The sequence below is a fragment of the Oncorhynchus gorbuscha genome, linkage group LG26 (genome assembly GCF_021184085.1).
Source record: "Oncorhynchus gorbuscha isolate QuinsamMale2020 ecotype Even-year linkage group LG26, OgorEven_v1.0, whole genome shotgun sequence".
Taxonomy (NCBI): domain Eukaryota; kingdom Metazoa; phylum Chordata; class Actinopteri; order Salmoniformes; family Salmonidae; genus Oncorhynchus; species Oncorhynchus gorbuscha.
In genome coordinates this window covers 23,190,233-23,214,170 of record NC_060198.1, presented here as the reverse complement: position 1 = coordinate 23,214,170, position 23,938 = coordinate 23,190,233, and the positions used below count along the sequence as shown (strand labels likewise).

The 23,938-nt window shown below is 42.4% G+C and overlaps 1 protein-coding gene across 1 annotated transcript; it reads left to right on the top strand.

Annotated features, from left to right (window-relative positions):
• Positions 1–2,627: 2,627 nt before the first annotated feature.
• LOC124015040 (globoside alpha-1,3-N-acetylgalactosaminyltransferase 1-like) lies at positions 2,628–14,638 on the top strand. The gene is made up of 8 exons (XM_046329906.1): positions 2,628–2,725; positions 2,816–2,888; positions 6,150–6,188; positions 6,338–6,373; positions 11,793–11,846; positions 12,208–12,240; positions 12,468–12,602; positions 13,003–14,638. Exons 2-8 carry the CDS (start codon positions 2,821–2,823, stop codon positions 13,691–13,693), a joined length of 1,056 nt encoding a protein of 351 aa, XP_046185862.1. The 5' UTR covers positions 2,628–2,725; positions 2,816–2,820; the 3' UTR covers positions 13,694–14,638.
• Positions 14,639–23,938: the final 9,300 nt, after the last annotated feature.

Below are 23,938 nucleotides of genomic sequence, written 5' to 3'. Positions count from 1 at the left end.
GTCTGCTATGAGAGTTATTCTTCAAATGGGTTTCTTGTAAAAATATAATATCAGACGAGAGTGCTTTCAAGTGGGCTAGGACCTTGCCCCTCTTAATTGGTTCGTTTAAACCCTTGACATTCCATGAAGTGAATGTAAGCCCCACCCTCCTCTCGTTTGTAGTTCCTATGGTGGCCTGCATACCATGTAACTTGATAAAAAGGTAAGAAAGCGCACCAAACCATCACGATCAGCATATGTAGCACCTACACCCGAGCAGTATCCAACCCACCCCTCCCCCCCCCTGCAAGCACCTTTACTTCCCACCCTGTTCCCCTAATTTCCACAACACTTACCCCCCCCCCATCAACCCACATTTAACAGGCATGTACAAACAGGAGAGAAAAAAAAGGAAAAATAAAAATAATAAACACATTGTCTGGCCGATGCCAAAAAAGCACGGCGTGACCTCGAACAAGAGGTAAAACAAAAATAAAATACCAACTATACGTTCACCTCTCACTATCCTAGAACTTCTACTAACATATGAACTGAGGAGGCTCCCATGAGGTAAGTGTTCAGTTAGCATCTAATAAACCTAAACCAAGGGTAGTGGGTTCGATTCCCCGGGACCACCCATACGTAGAATGTATGCACACATGACTGTAAGTCGCTTTGGATAAAAGCGTCTGCTAAATGGCATATATAAGGCAGAACGGTACAAAACATCAACTTGCTAACCAGGCATCTGCCCCCTCCCAACCATCACCCCCAGTCCCCTGCAAGCAATAAATAAATGGTATGGTAGTAAGAGTGATGTAAGGATTGTAAAATAAATAACAAAACAAAAGTGGGGGAATATAAGTATATCCGTCCGAAGGTGTCAGTGATCAAACCTGGAAGTAAAAAATATGCATCGCTGAGCACAGCCGGGATGAAAGTGAATTTAACGTTAAATGAGAGCTCTGACCGCCATCCATTGGTCTGCTCAGCGTCTTACATGCTCGGTAGCCCTTGTTGAGCCCGTTTAATACGTTTTCACCCAATATGGTATAGTATGGATTCGAGTCCATGAGCAGACCCTAACACGCACTAACAAGGCACTCTAACCTGTACGGGGGATTGGTGTATATCCCCGGATAAACATCTCTGCGTCCAAAACCGAGGAGAGCCAAATCTTCTCACCGGAAGGCGGGGTAATTCTTAGTCTTGCAGGGAAGAGTAAGGATGGGCGAAGATGGAGTTTGTAGAGTTTGGTCATGACATCTCTGTAGTCGGCGCGATGCTTTGCCACATCGGGCGCATAATCCTCATAGACACGGAATGGATGCCCTTTATGTGACAGGTTGCCCCTCATTCGAGCTTCACGCAGGATAAGATCCTTGGTCTTGAAACTGTGACAACAGATTATTACTGGGCGAGGACGTTGGCCCGGTCCAGGCACTGGGACAAGGGAGCGATGTGCGCGGTCCAGCTGGGGATCCGAATCCAAAACATCCGATCCCATTGCATCCTTCAATAGCTTGGCGAAGAAGTCGGTAGGGTGAGAGCCCGCCTCTATCCCCTCTGCCAGACCAACAACGTGAAGGTTATTACGTCTGGATCGGCCCTCCAGGTCCACCACTTTCACAGAAAGCCTCTACACAGTATCCTGCAATGACGAGCATAGTTTCTCTAACTCGTCGATCCTACCAGCGTTGAATTCAGAAGCTTTCTCAAGGTCCACAATACTCTGGCCATGCATCCTCAGCTATAGCAACATGTAGCTCCCCCAAAGCACGGGTAATTTCTATAAGTGTCACGTTGTTGCATGTGCCTCCCGCCATGTCTGTCTCGTTGTTTAGTGGGGAGTAGGCCTCCGCTGTGGATTTATTGTCCTTTGGTCGCTTATTACTCGGCATTTTCATATAAAAAGTTACAATCTTGTATTAGAAAGAAACGTTTGTTGTAAAAAGTGCCATAAAGTAGGTTAAATTAGATTATTTTGCAAAAAAGTTGCAGGAGCCTCTCACGCACAGCCGTTCACTCCAACATGCTAGCTCCGCCCTCCAAATCAGCCATTTTCCAGTGAAATATACAGAGCCAGCATTGTATGGGCTACGAGTTATATGACTCAATGTGTAGAGTCTCCTCCAGGAATTTACGACCTGGGACAACAGAACCTGGGTGTAGGAGGGAGAGAGAGGGGGATGCCACGCTCTATACCCAGAAAGGGCCACGTCGTGACACTGTATTCCTGCCTTCTGCGTTGGACAGTTTGTGTTGAGATGCCGAGCAGTTGGGCAATGCAAGGTACAGGCAGATCCATTTAAATCAGCTGTCGAAGGTGCTGTTCTGAAAGAAAAAAACATATATTTTTAAATTTTACCTTTATTTAACCAGGCAAGTCAGTTAAGAACACATTCTTATTTTCAATGACGGCCTGGGAACAGTGGGTTAACTGCCTGTTCAGGGGCAGAACGACAGATTTGTACCTTGTCAGCTCGGGGGTTTGAACTCGCAACCTTCCGGTTACTAGTCCAACGCTCTAACCACTAGGCTATTACATTGAATGCGCCAATGGAGGGGTGAGAGGAACATGGTGATTTGGGAATCAGACAAAGAGAAAGAAAATAGGAAGTAACCCAAGGAGTAAGCTCCTCCCTTATAATAGGCTACACGAAATACACACACACACACATTTTGCGTGTCACACCAGTTTAAACTGATATCAAACATCTTTAACTTGGTCCCAAATCCTGACAAGGTTTGATTTACTGATGAAAGATTTATCCACTATCATACTTTTGGCCAGTATTAATAGGATCAACTAAATATTTTCGTTACTCTATTTCAGGAACAATGCGTTTTAGTACACACTTTAAGCCGTATGTTCTGCTTCTCGTTGTTGGAATCTTCTTGCTTATTGGGTATGTAAACCGATTTGACTTCTAGTTTATTTATTTTTCTGGGATTAAATTAAATTGTGATATTTTCATATTATTTTCTATGAGTGATGTAATTTTTCTTTCTTGTATATGAGTATTTTCTCATTTGTTAATTAACATTTTTTTGGGATTGCTACATGTTTCCATAAGTGTTATTTCATAGTGTTGATGTCTTCACTATTATTCTACAATGTAGAAAATAAAGAAAAATCCTTGAATGAGTAGGTTTCCCACGTCCGAAGCTACATCCAAAATCGCTAGACGGTTCCAATTGGATCCTTGTGGGAAAAACCTAATTAATTTCACATGTGATCAAGTTAATGTGGTAACATGTGACAACATGTTAAAGCAACATGAAACGATACATACATGTGACATGAGGATGCAACATTTCAATATGTGATTCCAGGAAACTACAAGTGACAACATTTGAAAGTTTTTCAGATGTGAAAATGCAATTCCACATTTGAGAGTTAGATTAAATCAGTAATTCACGCAGACACGGTGGCATAGAAAGAATATCGGAAGGCCGTGAAATAAGAGGTCGTGAGTTAAAATTCCAGATGGGGACATGTTGAATAATAATTCATGTATAAACATACATCATGTAATCCTGTATGTCAAATATGTAAGTGGAAAACACTGCGGCTATTTTGTGATCTTCAGGGTATATTCTATTCTAAACGTTTGTTTGCAGGGCATCATGTGAACATTTGAATCAACATGTGAAAGGTTATGTGATCACTTGAAATATCATATTTCGTGTTCCAAACCCACATAGTTTAACATGATATCACGTGAAGTAATTTGGTTGTTTTTTTGTAAGGTGAGAATCGCTGTTTGCATCACCGAACAAGAAACTATTATATCCAGTTTTTAGATGCTACACCCAATACCCAAATCAAATACAGGCTGTGCTCTCACTTTGCGCACACGTCTGTCTTTGTTTCACACCAGTTCACACCTGTTTGTCTAGATAATCAGTTTTCACATTTACAACACAGCCACGAGGCAAACCTCCCTCTTACCCAGGGGTTATACATGGCCAACACACAGTTAGTCACGGTTCAATATGTTGCCACTCAGTGAGCAACAAACCCTGCCGACTCCTGTCAAATGTCTAACTGGCATACTACTCCAGCTTTTCTTGTTTAACAACAACAGGTACAAACAGGTTCTTATTTTGGGTTGAATGGAAACATGTAGAATTCACAGACATGTATGAACGTCACAATTGTTTCCCCTCCACAATAGTCAATGCAAGCTGAATGACTAAGGCTTTCTTTTGAGCCTGGTCAAAAAGGAAAACAAAGGCCACACAATGATTTAACATACAAAACGAACAAACGCATAGGTTCTGTTGCAGGGTTGAAGGAAGCACTAACTGAACAGTCATTGAACTTCTCAAGATGTAATCAAACTATTCAATACATGAACTATGTATCTTGGGACACTACTACATCACATATCCCTCTCCGAGTGGTATAGAATAAAGACAACGGCTCTCTGAAGCCACATGGAATTAATATCATCAGTACAGCATTTTTATTGCGTCAGCAAAAAAATTGTACGCTTTTGCCTGCGTGTTTATACCACTACATACTATGGTGTTCATGGTATATTAATAGCTGGACACACACATGCAGCATGAATGTGGCTTTGGCCATACCAAATCCAAGGTAATGTAAAGATAGGATTTATACTAATTTACACACTACACAATGCAATAAGATACGCAAAGGAGATTGAGATTATCAGGAAATTGGTTTGCCAAAACAAACTTGCTTTAAACACCAAGAAAACCAAAGTTATGATGGTCTGTTCAACTAGGAAAAGGCCAAAACAGCATGGGATACAATTAAGCATGGGAGGAGTACAAATTCAAGAAGTGGCAGAAACCAAACTACTGGGAGTGCAGCTAGATAACTGCTTATCATGGTCGTCTCAAATAACTAATCTATGTAAAAAATATATATATATATATTAAAACAGCATGCATAATCAGAAGGATAGCTAAATATTTACCAGGGAAAATCCTTCAGCAAATAACACAGGCATTGGTTGAGAGTCAAGTGAACTACTGTTCGGTGGTCTGGGGAAATGCATCATCTAGTGAAGTTAGGAGGCTGCAGAATGCACAGAATAAAGCAGCAAGGATTGTTTTAAGGCGGAGATATGGTTCTTCTGTTGCAGTCATGCGCAGTGTTCTTGGTTGGTCATCAATCGACAAGATAATTGAAAAAAACATGCTTATCTTATTTTATAATATACATCATTTAAAACGGCCAAGTTCTATTCACAATGGTATTCAGTTGGTAAGAGACAGACAGTCCGTAAATACTAGGAATAGATTGTCCACCATCTACGCGTTATCCAGACAGAAAAAAAGAAATGGGCAAAATAACATTTCGATTTAGAGCAATAAAGAAATGGAATAAATTAACTGAGCAAACTAGAAACCTTTCGATATATAAGGTTACACATTATTTAAAAACAATTTAAATATAGTATATAGAAATGTTGTGGGACTATAGTAGATGAAGAATCAATATTTTTTTAGATTGAGTATTTATTGGGTCACTATGCTAATGTATTATGTATATTTGTAATAGTGTGTTATATGTGAAAGTGTGTTTGTATTATAAATTGTATTTTAATGTTAAGGACTCTTGGAAGATTAGTCCAAATGGGGACTAAAAGAGATCCTAATAAAATAAAATCAGTACAGCATTTTTATTGCATTAGCAAAAAAATTGTACGCTTTAAAATTGTCCGCTCACATGTGAATCGTTGCGTTATTCAAGTGTGCAACATTATGTGCAATATGGTTTCATTAAAAAGCTCCTGTATACTTTCAATATCTTGCCTACGTGTTTATACCACTACATACTATGGTGTTCATGGTATATTAATAGCTGGACACACACATGCAGCATGAATGTGGCTTTGGCCACACCAAATCCAAGGTAATGTAAAGATAGTATAAATCCTAATTTACACACTACACAATGCAATAAGATACGCAAATGTATGCGGTCCGGTAATACTATGCAGTATTGTCATTTTGCAAAGCTAATTGCGGCTTTGGGTTGTGTACTTACGTAAGGGTATGAATTACGTTTAAAATACAAGTGGCAAATCTGATGTCGAAGAAAGCCAGCGGCGGAAACACATTTTGTTTGTGTAAAAATGTCATAAATGTTTTCATGACAGACTTACCAGATTCTCTTTTGCCTCCCAAAGGTATGTCTACTTCAGCTTATTCTCTGAAAGGCTCAACCGGTAAGATCAAGTTCTGTTAATCTATTACGGTTGAATGAGGCTATAATGTGATATGAAAGTTGCAATATTTTCTGATTCATATTAACAGAGTTTGGTTTGAGGTTTGATTTAAGAGGAACGTTATTTTACGGTTTCATTGTTTCCAACAGAGATATCCCAGTTGATGAGGACGTGAAGAGCAGCAGGTTAGTTGAGATAAACAAAGACATTCCCCCAACAAGTCATGGTACTTCGTACTTTTAAAGTTAGGATGTTTGGATTTGAATTATTTTGTTCTGTCACAAGATAAGCCATTCAGTTGCGTTAAACAACACAACATGGAATGTTCTATTCTCAGCCAGGCCCATCTTTCGAAAGAAAACGCAATTTAATCTCTATTTGAGCTAAATAAGTAGTTTGTTGTGAACACAAGAAAATCCTAACAATTCACATAAAGAGTGCCACAGACAGGGAAAACAATCTCAATGTTATATCATAAAGAGATAACAGTTAGTCACCCTGGTTGAAATGGCTGCTACTTAGAAACACTATTACAGTAAATGAATAGACGACTATCACTGCTATTAACATGCCTCCAATATAATCGCATAGTTTTCGTAGACCCACCGCGGACCTTTGTCAAATAAATATCTATGTGAAAAGGTGTCCCGTGGTCTGTTTTGTCAACAAACACGTATTCCCGAACACTGCTAGTAACCAATGTAGGTCGTCATCTTAAATACGATTTTGTTCTGAACTGACTTGCCTAGTTAAACAAAGGTAGTACATTTTTTTTAAACAGATGATCCCGATCATTTAGGTTGCCTAGTAAATGGTGTCTGTCTGGGACTCGTTTCCCTGTTTACTACTCAAATATATTTTAATTATTAAGTCAAATAATAAACTAATCTGCAATACACTGGTCTCAAATATATTAGCATAACTAGGCTACACAGAACAACGGTGGACCCATTGTGGAATTATAGGCTTTTAATTTATTACAACGTGTCCCAGTCCAAAGTGCCTTGCTCTGCTCACTGGGGCGTGGCTTAAGGAGTGCTCTTTGAAATAAGCGCTCGTATCGCCTTATCCAGGGGATCGACTTCTCTCACCACACTGTCAGTGTCAATTATGCTTATACTCTGAATTTTGTTGACTTTGTGTGAAGAACAGAAATAGGACAGCACTCCGGTAAATATACTTAAATGTACATATTTTTATGGTCACGCATACAATTCGGGTATGAGCCCTTCTTCAGCGTTTAAGGCAATGTTAGTCGATGTTACATCAACAATACCACACACAGGTGGGAATAATTATGAATTCTCTGTCACTTATGGCCCAATCAAGAGATCCCAGCAGAGGGAGCTGTGAGGGAAACATGAAACTCGAATAAAAATATATAAACACAGCAGACTATGCAATATGTCTCTCTTTGGAGATGTACTGTAATTGATCACTTTGTGAAGAGTAAAGATGATAGGCTATACAACACTTGTTTGGATAATGTGTTAATTTATGATCAAAAGTATGTGGACACCAACTCGAACATCTCATTCCAAAATCATGGGCATTAATATAGAGTTGGTCCCCCCACATTGCTGCTATAACAGACTGCACTCTTCTGGGAAGGATTTGGAGATCCTAATAAAATACCAAAATACCAAAAAAATACCACTAGAAACATTGGAACATTGCTGTGGGAACTTGCTTCCATTCAGTCACAAGAGCAGTGAGGTCGGACACTGATGGCAGTGAGGTTGGGCACTGATGTTGGGCGATTATGCCTGGCTCGCAGTCGGGGTTCCAATTCATCAAAAAGGTGTTCAGTGGGGTTCAGGTCAGGGCATTGTGCAGGCCAGTCAAGTTCTTCCACACTGATCTCAACAAAACATTTCTGTATGGACCTCGCTTAGTGCACAAGGGCATTGTCATGCTGAAACAGGAAAGGGCCTTCCACAAACTGTTGCCACAAAGTTGCCTCCAGAAAGTATTCAGACCCCTTGATTTTTTTCACAAAAAAATGGTTACAGCCTTATTCAAAAATCGATTCAATCTGTAATTTTTTTCTCATCAATCTACACACAATACCCAATATTGACAAAGCAAAAACAGGTTATTAGAAACTGAGATGGGTCAATCGTCCAGAATGACAACCATCTTCACTGAGGAACTCCAGAGCTCTGTTAGAGTGATCATCGGGTTCTTGGTCACCTCCCTGACCAAGGCCCTTATCCCCCGATTGCTGTTTGGCCAGGCGGCCAGCTCTAGGAAGAGTCTTGTTGGTTCCAAACTTCTTCCATTTAAGAATGATGGGGGCCACTGTGTTCTTGGGGGCCTTCAATGCTGCAGACATTTTTTGGTACCCTTCCCCAGATCTGAGCCTCAACACAATCCTGTCTCGGAGCTCTAAGGACAATTCCTTCGACCTCATGGCTTGGTTTTGCTGTGACATGCACTGTCAACTGTGGAGACCTTAATTAGATAGGTGTGTGCCTTTCCAAATCATGTCCAATCAATTGAATATTCCATAGGTGGACTCCAATCAAGCTGTAGAATCAGGATGCACCTGTGCTCAATTTGGAGTCTCATAGTAAAGGGTCTGACGACTTATGTAAAGGTATTTCTGTTATTGTTTTTTTCGTTTTCTTTGCAAATATGTCTAAACACCCGTTTTTGCTTTTTCATTATTGTGTATTGTTTGTAGATTGCTGAGGATTGTTTTTTATTTAATACATTTTATAATAAAACCGTAATATAGCAAATAGTCAAGGGATCTGATTACTTTTCGAAGGAATTGTATGCTATAGCGTTTAAGATTTCCCTTCACTGAAACTAAGGGGCCTAGCACAAACTGCCCCAGACCAATATTCTTCCTCCAACATACTTTGTAGTTGGCATTCGCCAAACCAAGATTATTTTGTCGGACTGCCAGATGGTGAAGCATGATTCATCACTCCAGAGTTATTTATATATTCCTATGTTATTTTACCAGGTAAGTTGACTGAGAACACATTCTCATTTGCAGCAAAAACCTAGGGAATAGTTACAGGGGAGAGGACGGGGATGAATGAGCCAATTGTAAACTGGGGATTATTAGGTGACCGTGATGGTTTGAGGGCCAGATTGGGAATTTAGCCAGGACACCAGGGTTAACACCCCTACTCTTACAATAAGTGCTATGGGATCTTTAATGACCTCAGAGAGTCAGGACACCCGTTTAACATCCCATCCAAAAGACAGCACCCAATCACTGCCCTGGGGTATTGGGATATTTTTTAAGCCAGAGGAAAGGGCACCTCCTACTGGGCTTCCAACACAACTTCCAGCAGCACCTGGTCTCCCATCCAGGGACTGACCAGGACCAACCCTACTTAGCTTCAGAAGCAAGCCTGCAGTGCTATGCAGGGTGGTATGCTGCTGGCTATAAGTCCAATGGCGGCAAGCTTTACATCACACCAGCCGATGCTTGGCATTGCGCATGTTGATCTTAGGCTTGTGTCCGGCTGCTCGGCCATGGAAACACATTTCATGAAGCTCCTGACAAAAAGTTATTGTGCTGACATTGCTTCTAGATGCAGTTTGGAACTCAGTAGTGAGTGTTGCAACCTAGGACAGACATTTTTTACACGCTTCAGCACTTGGCAGTCCCATTCTGTGAGCTTGTGTGGCCTACCACTTCGCAGCTGAGCCGTGGTTAATCCTAGACATTTTCACTTCACAATAACAGCACTTACAGTTGACCGGGGCAGTTCTAGCGAGGCAGAAATGTGATGAACTGACTTGCTGGAGAGGTGGCATCCTATGACAGTGCCACATTGAAAGTCACTGAGCTCTTCGGCAAGGCCATTCTACCAGAAGTGTTTGTCTATGGAGATTGCATGGCTGTGTGCTCGATTTTATACACCTGTCAGAAACTGGTGTGGCTGACATAGCCGAATCCACTAATTTGAAGGGGTGTCCACATAATTTTGTAGACTATATATATATTGTATATATATTATAATATCGTATCTCAGAATCATTGCAATGTGGTTAACATTAAAAATCTAAATTCAAATTATTCAAATCTTAAAGATCAAATTCAACCAGAGAGCGCCCTTAGATCATGATCAGACTTCTTCCATTTAAGAATGATGGAGGCCACTGTGTTTTTGGGGACCTTCAATGCTGCAGAAATGTTTTGGTAACCTTCCCCAGATCTGTGCCTCGACACAATCCTGTCTCGGAGGATGATTCATGGAAACAGGATGCACTTGAGCTCAATATCGAGTCTCATATCAAAGGGTCTGAATACTTACGTAAATAAGGTATTTAAATAAATAAGTTTTTTATGTTAAATACATTTGCAAAAATGTCTAAAAATCTAATTTCGCTTTGTCATTATTGGGTATTGTTTGTAGATTGCTGACAAATTTGATTTATTTGATCCATTTTAGAATAAGGCTGTAACGTAACAAAATGTGGGAAAAGTCAAGGGGTCTGAATACCTTCCGAAGGTGCTGTACATACCGGGGGATGCTAATCACGAGGACACATTATTCTGTCTCACGATTCCCAAGCTTGCAACAGCACAGGGGGCATTCAGTGTGCTGCGTGGCTGTATTGTCGAAAAACAGATTCCATGGGATCGAATGTTGGGTTGAAGACTTTTGCACGGATATCGCTCCAACTATGGTGGGACGGCGGGCAGGCCCCCTTCCCTCGGCTGTGCATGTTTCTAACAGAAAACAGCATGAGTAAGTGTCCCACACGAGTGATGACTCCTCACCTCCAATGCTTGGAAAATCACGTTGGGACCTACTTCCCTATCTGTTTGACTGTGATCTGTTAAATCAAACAGCTGATCGAGCTGTCATGTGAAGAAATGCTGCAGAAAACGCATTCACATGTCATTATGGAGGAGTTTTGGTACCTGACTCAAAGAGAATACCCTGCTGTCTTCCTCTGATCATTAAAACTCATGGTAGCCTTCACCAGCTCTTGTCTGTGTGAAGCTGGATTTAGTGCTCTCATCTGCATTGAAACCAAATAACGATGGTTTTAACAGCAGGGATGAGGTGACAGCAGGAATGAGGTGCGTACTGTCGACCACGCCTCCTGACTTTGAGAAGCTCCGACGTGACGTGCATCAAGCACACCCATCTCATCAGTGGTGGTGAGATAAGAGACAATATGTCAGACTAATTTGCAATTGAGTATCACAAAGCCACAGTAAAAGTGTGTGAAGGTGAGTTGAGAAGACAATCAGAAATACTGTTAGAATGTTTTTCAAATAAATAAGTAAACATTGGCTGTCAATTCCATACTTTTTTTCACATGGTTGGGGTTGTGAGAATTTTCCAATATCAAAATGGGGTCGTGGGCCAAAATGGTTTGGGAACCCCTGCACTAATAGCTACTATCCCGCTACTATATATAATACAGTCGCTACTACACTAGCCTCGAATTGTCAACACTAGCTTCTAACATTTGAAACTTCTAAACTCTTTCCACTAACATAAAAATACTTCTGGACAGCTGAAGCAAGTCACACAATTTTTCTTAATGAAAAAGTACACTTTCTAGTTTTTATCGTCTTCATTGTGTATGTTTTCTTCTTACTGTGTTTTTCTACTCATACAGCCTGAGTAAGCCCATGGTCAGGAGCAGAGTATGGAACATGGTCTCTCCAGAAAAGTGGGTATCTGTATTTTACTCTACCATCATTAACCATAGCAGTATGGTGTCATGCTGTACTGATGAAAACCATCAAATCAATCCTACCAAAAAATCTTCCCAAAAAGGACTGACAATCAGTCAGATTAGTGGTCCTTTTATGTCATAGAAATGTGCATCAATGTCATGTTTGATTCACTGCATAAATTGTTGATGGAATACTGTATGTGTTTAGCTTATAGCAAAGTGGTTTGGGCAGTAGTTCTATTAATGTATATGTTATGTAGTAGTGCAACTATTACAGGTCAGTCTATCTAAAACTACCAACATCAGCCCATCTCTACATTACAATTAAGTAATTCATTACATTTTGTTCTCCCAGGCTTTTGTACAAGCAGCCCAGTGTCTTGGTGGGGTAAGCAGCATTTTTACCTTATGTTAAAGTCATATTAGCTGATGTAATGTAAGTGTCTGACACATCAGTGTGGGGACCTTTTGATATATTAGGTAGGCCACACCTGACATTAGTGTCAGACACATCAAGGTCCTTTAATTGCCAGTACTATAGTGAAATATTGAGATCTTAACATGGCTCTGGTCAGTACAACACAGTCAGGCAGGACCTTTGTTCTGTTTCTCTAGACGTACTGATGTGGTGACAGTGACCCCATGGTTGGCATCCATCATCTGGGAAGGCACCTTTGACCCTGTGCTCGTTGACAACATCTACAAGCCCATGAACCTCACCATAGCAACCACAGTGTTTGCAGTTGGAAAGTGAGTAGCCTACAACTTTTGCCAGATATTCAAAAGGGAAGTTAAATTATAAATACTTTTTCAACACTGCAACTATAAGTAAATAAGTACCTGGTGGCAGGTAATTAAATATTGTGGTGTAATCATGATTCATGCCTTGGAACATTGTTAATTAATTAATACATTAATAATTGTACTTCTTGGTGTATTATCTGCTAGACTGTATACTGGTCAGAAAGTGGTAGAATGTCCTATGAGAATGATGATGCAGTTAAGGGGATACCTAGTCAGTTGACCAACTGAATGCATTCAACCGAAATGTGTCTTCCACATTTAACCCAACCCCTCTGATACAGAGAAGTGTTGTATCATTGAGCAAGGCCCAAATCCTTATGTTATGTATGTCTTTAAATACTGACAGATATGTCAGCTTTCTCCGAGATTTTCTGGAGACAGCGGAGATGCACTTCATGGTCGGCTTCAACGTGCGCTACTATGTTTTCACTGATCGTCCCCACGATGTTCCTTCGGTGAACCTAACTCAGGGGAGACATTTAAGTGTGATCCAGGTCCCAGGTTCAAACCGCTGGCAGGAGATATCAGCCCGGAGGATGGAGATCATCCAGACCACCATTGAAAGTCAGATCCGAAGGGAGGCCGACTACATCTTCTGTCTGGACGTGGACAGCAAGTTCCACGCTCGCTGGGGGGCCGAGTCTCTTGGAAGACTGGTTGCTGTGATACACCCAGGCTACTATGATCAGACCCGTGCCAACTTCCCATACGAACGGCGTCCAGCCTCGATGGCCTACATCCCCATGGATGAGGGAGACTACTACTATGGTGGGGCTATGATTGGAGGGTTCGTGGAGGATGTGTACACACTTACAACGGTATGTCGGAACCGGTTTGCGGTGGATGCTGGGAATTCCATCGAGGCTGCCTGGCAGGAGGAGAGCCACCTCAACAGGTACCTGCTCTATAACAAGCCCAGCAAGGTGTTGTCTCCTGAGTACCTGTGGCAGGACTTCAAGGCCAAACCCAAAGAGGTCAAAGTCATTCGCTTTTCAGGGGTCATTAAAAACTATGCTGAAGTTCGTCCCAATGTATAAAAAGAGGAAGTGGATATTTGACCAGCAGAAAAAAACTAAATTCAGTCTTAGCGGTATAAATTCATTGTGGTTATGGTTATGTTTAGGTTTAGGAACAAGGGTTAGGTTAGGGTTGCGTTCGGGTATAATTTTGTTGAGTTACGTTTGTGGGTTGCGGTTCGGGAAAGGCATAATAATACAAAAAAAATTGGGGGATACTGAAATTTGACCTGCTACAAACGTGGATGTTTTTTAGAATTAGGCTGTAATGTAACAAAATGGGGAAAAGGTGAAGGAGTCTGAACACTTTCCAAATGCACTGTATTGAAATGTTTGTTGAAGATGAAAGGAGGAGCTTTATTATATTTTCACCTTTATTTAACTAGGCAAGTCCATTAAGAACAAATTCATATTTTCAATGACAGCCTAGGAACAGTGGGTTAACTGCCTGTTCAGGTGAAGAATGACAGATTTGTACCTTGTCAGCTCTGGGATTTGAACTTGCAACCTTCTGGTTACTAGTCCAACACTTTAAACACTAGGCTACCCTGCCACCCCTATCACAGCCACAAATGAGAAGTTGTTTGAATGATTCATATTACAAACATGTAGGACATTGCAACAAATGAGTCACACTTATCAGAACAGTTTCTCATCTTTGAGCTCCCCTGTAACAACGATTATGACCAACAAACAAATGGTTTAGTTGTGGAGAGATGCAGAAATAGGGAATACATATCATCTAGGTACAAGCAATGTTCCCTCTAAGCTGAGCACAGCTCCCCTCGGACTGCCAGCAGAAGAAATATCAGCCTGCGGAGAGAACGCAAGACTAAGGCCCATACTCTACAGAGACTGGTGCGCCATAACCAATCAGAGCTGCAGTTGGCCTATATGCATATAGCCATTGCCATATATGGATCTGTGCCATGCAATTTAATAAACTGGACTGTGTTTATATCATGAGTGGTCTCGAGTAAATGCTCTTGTTTTGATATCAAAGTGACAGCTGCATGTAGTCACCTGTGTACATTTTTTCATATTCTTTGCTAGTTATTGAGTTATTAGCCCAGTTATATCTCATGTCTAGTCAACAATGGGGAAGTGGTTGCTTCCTACAAGAGCAGAAATATGTGTATTTCTTGCCATCTTTGAAAAGCCAGTGAGGTAAAGAGCTTTTTTTATGTCTCAAAGGGGCAGTGTTATATTTTGTGACAGTCTTGAATAAGATAAGTAGCAAATAGGCAGAGGGTAGCATAATTTGTCTGTTTCTCTCTAATAATTGTATGGAAATAATAAAGCATTTTATTTTGTAAAGCGGTTTCTTGCATCAAACAACAACATTTTCAGTCACCTTGTCTGAAGGACAACTTGATAAACATTAAAGTCAAGCCCTGTGTAACGGTTCTTGTGTCGAAGGAGAGGCGGACCAAAATGCAGCGCTTAACCAAAACAACAAAGTGAAAACCCGAAAACAGTCCTGTGTGGTACAAACACTAACACAGGGAACAATCACCCACAAAACCCAACACAAAACAGGCTACCTAAATATGGTTCCCAATCAGAGACAATGACTAACACACACCTGCCTCTGATTGAGAACCATATCAGGCCAAACACAGAAACAGACAAACTAGACACACAACATAGAATGCCCACTCAGATCACACCCTGACCAAACAAAACATAGAAACATACAAAGCAAACTATGGTCAGGGTGTGACACCCTGCATGTTTCTTTCAAAAGTCTCATGGAATGTATGCCTGCATTGAACACCACACTTTTGCTGCTACTGACAGAACATTCATTTCCATATTAAAATGTTGTGGGTTGCACTCTGGTAGGCCTACAATATGATCAAAAAGACACAGCAGCCTACTGTTAAAACTATAACTGAAAGCAGGGTACAGCCTCAGTGTTCACAGTAAACTCGTGCCAGAAGTTGCACCGAATTTCCACAATGTTCCAGTTTGCACTCAGCAGACCTGAAATTTGCTCAATGCCGAAAAACATTAGCGGGAACATTGGGTACAAGCAATGTGGCAAAATGACTCCAAAATGCCTATCAGAAGGCAAAGTGGAGCAAAGTCTAGATATAGCTTGCTAATACCTATCCACTTTATTTCAGATGTATATGAGGTGCCTTGGAATTAGGAGAGGCTTATGTCTGGATTGGACCATTGCCTTTATAAACAGTATTATCCACAACAGGAAGTCTTCAAGACTAGGTGAAGGAAGGTCTCAAGTTTTCGGGAATGGCAATAATTTGGGTTCACTCACAAGATCTTCCAATGAAAACAAAGAAAAACAAAAGACAAATCCCTTTTAGAAGGCAATATGGAGGATGGGCTTCATTGTGTAAAAACATCTTGACAATGTCAGGGCAAAAGGGTAAATCATTCATTTACAATGAGCCCATAGAAAATTGGATGGGGGAAGGGGATTCAGAATAGCATGCACTATCACATTGTACTGGGTGACATGTACTGCCCTGAAAGCAGACAGAACTGGAAACAGGCGTATTTCTTCCATTGTCGCACCCTGATGTATTTCACCTGTATTTATGCTTGTCTCCACCCCCACCAGGTGTTTCCCATATTTCCCCATTATCACCTTGGTAATTCCACCTGCGATTTCTGTTTGTCTGTTACCAGTTCGTCTTGTCTTGTCTTACCAGCGTGTTTTCCTGGTTTCCAGTAGTAGACCTGCACTTTGCCTGCTCTCCGTGTTATAATAAATGATTTGTGTCTGCATCTGGGTAACATCCTGAGTCGTGATAGCCATATTTGACCAAAATCAGACAGCATTGTACTTTTAAACAGGTGAATGAGGAGAGATTTGATGTAGCCAACTGTTAGAGGAAATTATAGTTGAGATGATTAATTATGTATACATTATTGATTAGAACCATTTATTCTAATACTATTATGTTATGGTATGAAAAGTAAAAGTTATTGGTTAAGCTGTTACTGAAAATGTAAGCAGAACAAATTAATTGTCTGGGCCTCTTGGGAAGTTAACGGGGCAGCGATGCTATGGCTTGTCAGACAGATAAGAAATGTCTGGGAGTTGTTCCAGACCTAATGAACAATGGGCTCTTGTGAGAATCGGAGAGAGGGGCGGAAACTGATGATGTCATGTTCAGTTTATAACCTGTGGAAAAATGTGTATGCGGGAGTACTCTCTTGTAATAAACACGGTTACTTTTGGCTTTTAAGACTGGTCTCATTCTACTTCATGCATAATTAATTAACTTACAATTCATTAATGAATTAGAAATGAGTGCGAATTGGTTTTGGCAATAAAACATAAAGGAATTTAGAATTCCTCTATCACCAACCGAAGAGTTCATCATTACATAATGCCTATACATGCAATAATCTAGTAATAATAATGTTGAGTGAGCTAGCCTAGCAACCAAGAATTGCACTGCACCTTTTACACATGCTGTAAACTGTGTACAACACATACAATTGGATTAGATTTAATCTCTCAATTGGATGTAAGAGAGGGTTATGTCTGGACCATTGCCTTTATATACAGTATTACCCACAACAACCCACAAGAGCAGGTGAAGGAAGGCCTCAAGTTTTGGGAATGGCATCGATATGGGTATCGATTTTGGTTCATTCACAAGGTCTCCCAATGAAAACAACAAAAAAAAGAACACAGGACAAATTCCTTTAAAATGCAATATGGAGGATGCACTTCAATGTGTACAAACATCCTGACATTGTCAGGGCAAAAATAAAAATCCTTCATTACAATGAGCCCATAGGAAAAGTGGCTGGGGGAAGGGGCTTCAGAATAGCCTGCACAATCACATGTATTGGGTTACATGTACTGCCTGAAAGCAAAAGTAACTGAAACCATGTGTGTACCTGCCACATCTGACCAAAAGCAAATAGTATCGTACTTTTAACCAGGTGATTGAAGAAAGATGACCTAGGCAACCCAACGAGTTCATTGTTACATAATGCTGATACATGCAATAAGCTAGTGATAATTATAATAATGTTGAGTGAGCCATTTCACTGCACCTTTTACGCATGCTGTAAACTGTGTACAACAAATGCAATTTGATTTAATTTAATCAACCTCATTTTAAAGCACATAGTTCAGAATGGCATTCAAGAAATTAATACAGAAATGTAGGATTTCTAAGCATCCATATCTTCTCTTGTCTAGCACTACTACAGAATGTCCCCATACATGAATTCTAAGCCTCCATCCTCGAACACTGTTGTCCCCAAAACAGCACCAACGGGGCAAGAGTTTCCCCTGCTGGCCTGTTGACATCACTTCAAGCAGATCAGAACATAGCCTAGCACGCAGACATTTCACTGCACCTTTTATACATGCTGTAAACCGTGTACTGTCACGCCTTGGTCATTGTATTTTGTGTTTTTGTTATATGTTTGGGTAGGCCAGGGTGTGACATGGGTTTATATGTTGTTTTTCGTATTGGGGTTTGTAGTATTTGGGATCGCGGCTGATTAGGGGTGTTGTATAGGCTTGGCTGCCTGAGGCGATTCTCAATCAGTCAGGTGATTCTCGTTGTCTCTGATTGGGAACCGTATTTAGGCAGCCTGAGTTTCGCTTTGTATTTCGTGGGTGATTGTTCCTGTCTTTGTGTAGTTTCACCAGATAGGCTGTAATAGGTTTCACGTTCCGTTTGTTGTTTTTGTATTTAGTTATTTCATGTATCGTTTCGTTTTCTTCATTAAAGATCATGAGTAACAAACACACTTCATTTCGGTCCGACTCTCTTCCTTCAACAGATGAACGCCGTTACAGAATCACCCACCACTCATGGACCGAGCAGTGTGTAAATTGGCAGCGACAGCTTCAGCAGCGAAAGGAGGACGTTATGGACGGTAGAGGCATGGAGTATACGACGTGGGAAGAAATGGACAGGTGGGCGGCCGACCCAGGGAGAGTGCAGGCGCCCGCCTGGGATTCGCTTCAGCAGTGCGAAGAGGGCTACAGGCGAATGGAGTCAAAAAGGAAAACACGGCGACGCAGAGCGAAAACCGAAAGTAACCCCCAAATATTTATTGGGGGAGAGCGCAGAGAGAGAGTGGCTGAGTCAGGAGTCAGACATGAGCCTACTCTCCCTGTTAATTGTGAGGAGCAGCAATATAAGGACTTCTGGTCTTGGGAGATGATATTAGACGGAAAAGGACCCTGGGCTCAGCCTGGAGAATATCGCCGTCCCAAGGAAGAAAAAGATGCGGATAAAGCGGAGAGGCGCTGGTATGAGGAGGCAGCACGGCGATGCGGTTGGAAGCCCGAAAAGCAGCCCAAAAAAAATTATTGGGGGGGGGCTAGAAGGGGTTATGGTTATGCCAGGTAGGAGACCTGTGCAAACTCCCTGTGCTCACCGTTGGGCTAGAGAGACCGGTCAGGCACCGTGTTATGCTATGGAACGCACGGTGTTTCCAGTGCGGGTGCATAGGCAGGTGCGGCACATACCAGCCCTTCCTATTGGCCGGGCTAGAGTGGGCATCGAGCCAGGTAAGCTTGGGCAGGCTCGGTGCTCAAGAGCTCCAGTGCGCCTGCACGGTCCGGTCTATCCAGAGCCACCTCCACACACCAGTCCTCCGGTAGCAGCTCCCCGCACCAGGCTTCCTGTGCGTGTCCTCGATCCAGTACCACCAGTTCCAGCACCACGCACCAGGCCTCCAGTGCGCCTCGCCTGTTCAGCGAAGCCAGCGCTTTTCTCCTCTCCTGCGCTGTCGGAGTCTCCCGCTTGTTTAGCGCAGCCAGAGCCTTTCTCCTCTCCTGCGCTGCCGGAGTCTCCCGTCTGCCCAGCGCCGCCAGTGCCGCCAGTCTGCCCAGCGCCGCCAGTGCTCCCAGTCTGCCCAGCGCCGCCAGTGCTCCCAGTCTGCCCAGCGCCGCCAGTGCCGCCAGTCAGCCCAGCGCCGCCAGACAACCAGTCTCTTCCAGATCTGCCAGACAACCAGTCTCTTCCAGATCTGCCAGACAACCAGTCTCTTCCAGATCTGCCAGACAACCAGTCTCTTCCAGATCTGCCAGACAACCAGTCTCATCCAGATCTGCCCAACAACCAGTCTCTTCCAGATCTGCCAGACAACCAGTCTCTTCCAGATCTGCCAGACAACCAGTCTCTTCCAGATCTGCCAGACAACCAGTCTCTTCCAGATGTGCCAGACAACCAGTCTCTTCCAGATCTGCCAGACAACCAGAATCTTCCAGATCTGCTTGTCAACCTGAATCTTCCAGTTCCGCCAGCCAGACAGGATTTACCGGAGCCTACTACCTGCCTGAGCTTCATCTCAGTACTGGGCTTCCTCTCAGTACTGGGCTTCCCCTCAGTACTGGGCTTCCTCTCAGTACTGGGCTTCCCCTCAGTCCCGGGCTTCCCCTCAGTCCCGGGCTTCCCCTCAGTCCCGGGCTGCCCCTCAGTCCCGGGCTGCTTCGGTCCCGAGCTGCCCCTCTGTCCTGAGCTGCCCCTCTGTCCCGAGCTGCCCCTCTGTCCCGAGCTTCCCCTCAGTCACGAGCTGCTCCTCAGTTATGTGGGGATCTGGGTGAGGACTATTAGGCCATGGTCGGCGGAGAGGGTGGATTATCCCAGGACGCGAAGGGGAGGAACAAGGACATTAATTGAGTGGGGTCCACGTCCCGAGCCGGAACCGCCACCATGGACAGACGCCCACCCGGACCCTCCCTATGCTTTTGAGGTGCGTCCGGGAGTCCGCACCTTAGGGGGGGGGGTTCTGTCACGCCTTGGTCATTGTATTTTGTGTTTTTGTTATATGTTTGGGTAGGCCAGGGTGTGACATGGGGTTATATGTTGTTTTTCATATTGGGGTTTGTAGTATTTGGGATCGGGGCTGATTAGGGGTGTTGTATAGGCTTGGCTGCCTGAGGCGATTCTCAATCAGTCAGGTGATTCTCGTTGTCTCTGATTGGGAACCGTATTTAGGCAGCCTGAGTTTCGCTTTGTATTTCGTGGGTGATTGTTCCTGTCTTTGTGTAGTTTCACCAGATAGGCTGTAATAGGTTTCACGTTCCGTTTGTTGTTTTTGTATTTAGTTATTTCATGTATCGTTTCGTTTTCTTCATTAAAGATCATGAGTAACAAACACGCTGCATTTCGGTCCGACTCTCTTCCTTCAACAGACGAACGCCGTTACATGAACAGCAACAACAAAAAATGGATTTGATTTAATCTCCCAGTGTATTCAACCTAATTTTAAAACGCATACAGTAAACGGTCAAAACTTTGGACACACCTACTCTTTCAAGGGTTTTTCATTGTTTTCATTATTTTCTACATTGTAGAATAATAGTGAATACATTTAAACTACAAAATAACACATGTGGGATCATGTAGTAACCCAAAACATGTTAGACAAATCAAAATATATTTGAGATTCTTCAAAGTAGCCACCCTATGCCTTGATGACAGCTTTGCACATTGTCTCAACCAGCTTTATAAGGTAGTCACGTAGAAATGTATTTCAATTAACAGATGTGCCTTCATAAAAGTTCATTTGTGGAATTTCTTTCCTTCTTAATGTGTTTGAGACAATTAGTTGTGTTGTGACAAGGTAGGGGTGGTATATAGAAGATAAGCCTACTTGGTAAAGTACCAAGTCCATATTATGGGAATGCTTGAATCAATGGAATATTAGGCACTTTCAATGTAACACACCAAAAAAAAATGAACTATGCAAAACTTAGTATGGAAAACATTGGAGTAGGATTCTATTGCATTGACAGGCAAGACTCAGGTCCACACTCTACACAGACTGGTGTGCCATAACCAGCTCAAATAAGCAACGAGAAACAACAGTCCATCATTACTTTAAGACATGGTCAGTCAATCTGGAACATTTCAAGAACTTTGAACGTTTCTTTAAGTGCAGTTGCAAAAATCATCAAGCGCTATGATGAAACTAGCTCTCATGAGGACCGCAACAGGGAAGGAAGACCCAGAGATTCCTCTGCTGCAGAGGATAAGTTCATAGAGTTACCAGCCTCAGAAATTGCAGCCCAAGTAAATGCTTCACAGAGTTCAAGTAACAGACACATCTCAAAATCAACTGTTCAGAGGAGACTGCGTGAATCAGGCCTTCATGGTCGAATTGCTGCGAAGAACCCACTACTAAAGGACACCAATAATAAGAAGAGACTTGCTTGGGCCAAGAAACACGAGCAATGGATATTAGACCGGTGGAAATCTGTGCTCTGGTCTGATCCCAAAATGTGAGATTTTTGGTTCTAACTGCCATGTCTTTGTGAGACGCAGAGTAGGTAAAAGTTTCCCACAGTGACGCATGGAGGAGGAGGTGTGAAGGTGTGGGGGTGCTTTGCTAGTGACACTGTCTGGATTTAATTAGAATTAAAGGCACAGATAACCAATATGGCTACCAAAGGATTCTGCAGCGATACACCATCCCATCTGGTTTGTGCTTAGTGGGACTATCATTTGTTTTTCAACAGGAGAATGACCCAACACACCTCCAGGCTGTGTAAGGGCATTTGACCAAGAAGGAGAGTGATGGAGTGCCACATCAGATGACCTGGCCTCCACAATAACCCAACCTCAACCCAATTGAGATGGTTTGGGATGAGTTGGACTGCAGAGTGAAGGAAAAGCAGCCAACAAGTGCCCAGCATATGTGGGAACTCCTTCAAGACTGTTGGAAAATCAGTCCCGAGTGGGCTCCCAAGTGGCGCAGTGGTCTAAGGCATTGTATCTTAGTGCTAGAGGTGGCACTACAGACACCCTGGTTTGATTCCAGGCTGTATCACAGCCGGCCGTGGTTGGGAGTCCCATTGGGCGACGCACAATCGGCCCAGCGTCGTCCGGGTTTTTCCGGTGCAGGCCGTCATTGTAAATAAGAATTTGTTCTTAACTGACTTGCCTAGTTAAATAAAGGGTGAAAAAGGGTGTCTACTTTGATTACTACATGATTTGTTATTTCATAGTTTTGATATCTTCACTATTATTCTACAATGTAGAAAATAGTACAAATGAAGAAAAACCCTTGAATGAGCAGGTTTGTCCAATCTTTTGACTGGTACTGCAGTTGGGAATGGCATTTAAGTGATTAATACAGCAATTTCGAATATCTAAGCACTCATATATTCTCTTGTCTAGCACTACAGTATGTCCCCTCACATGAATTCTAAGCATTCATCCTCTCTACCACTCTTGTGCCCACAACAGCATTTACGGGGGAAGAAAAGAACAACCCCTGCTGGCAAAGTTATTAGAGTATTGCGAGTATTGTAGATTGTAATACAGCTTTAGCTAGTTTCTCTTTTTTGGCCTATAGCCAATTATATATCCAGTTGGCATGAATCGCATTTATAGTAGGGGAGACCAGGAATGGTTGTAACACTTGCAATTCCTCCAATCAGGAGTAAGGTAGAATCCTGTGATTCACTGTGCATATGCTCAGTTTAGTCTTGAACCCGTATGTGAAAAAGTTAGTCCCTATGATAAACTCTGCACATTCTATTGACAGAAATCTGATTTTGAGTTAGGTAATTATTTTGACCCAAATTCTTTTTGTGATGGCATCAACTGCTTTGTAGTTCCATTCACCAAACTTATATCAGGGTTATACCCATACTGTGTATAGATATTTGATGTAAGTTAGCAATGCTAAAGTTTAAACTAAAATGTTTAGCTAAAGAGTTGAGCTAAAATGATAGCTAGCTAATGGCTGAAAGGGTCAGGGTTAGTTGTAACAACTTGTGAGAAAATGAAACAACCCAGAGTAAAACAAGATGTTTTTGCTACATTGTTTCTTTTACTTTCAGCATTCCTGGATCATGCAAAAGAAAATCTGACAGCGGAATACCTCTCCACAATTTGAAAAGACTGTCAATTTATGTAGCAGAGCAGGGGTCAATCAGATCAGATGCAACGTTGTATGGCATATGTCATGTGATGCTGTACAGATTCTGCAGAGATAAAGAAGCTACTGAAGAAGGGGTCGAGAGAGCTTCCTCATGTAGGCTACCGTAGTGGAAACAGGGTCTTCATGGATGAGCAGGAGCAGAAGTTGTCAGAGTGCCTCTTGAGGGCAGCTGTGCCCACTGTGCCCACCTCTCCAACTGCCTTCCAGGCCACCTCCCCGGCTACCTTCCAGGCCAACTCTGCAGCTGCCTTCCAGACCAACTCTGCAGCTGCCTTCCAGGCCACCTCTCTAGTCACTTCACAGGGCACCTCCCCACATGTATCAGGCTGTGGCTGTGAAACACCTGATTACTCTTCTGATTTC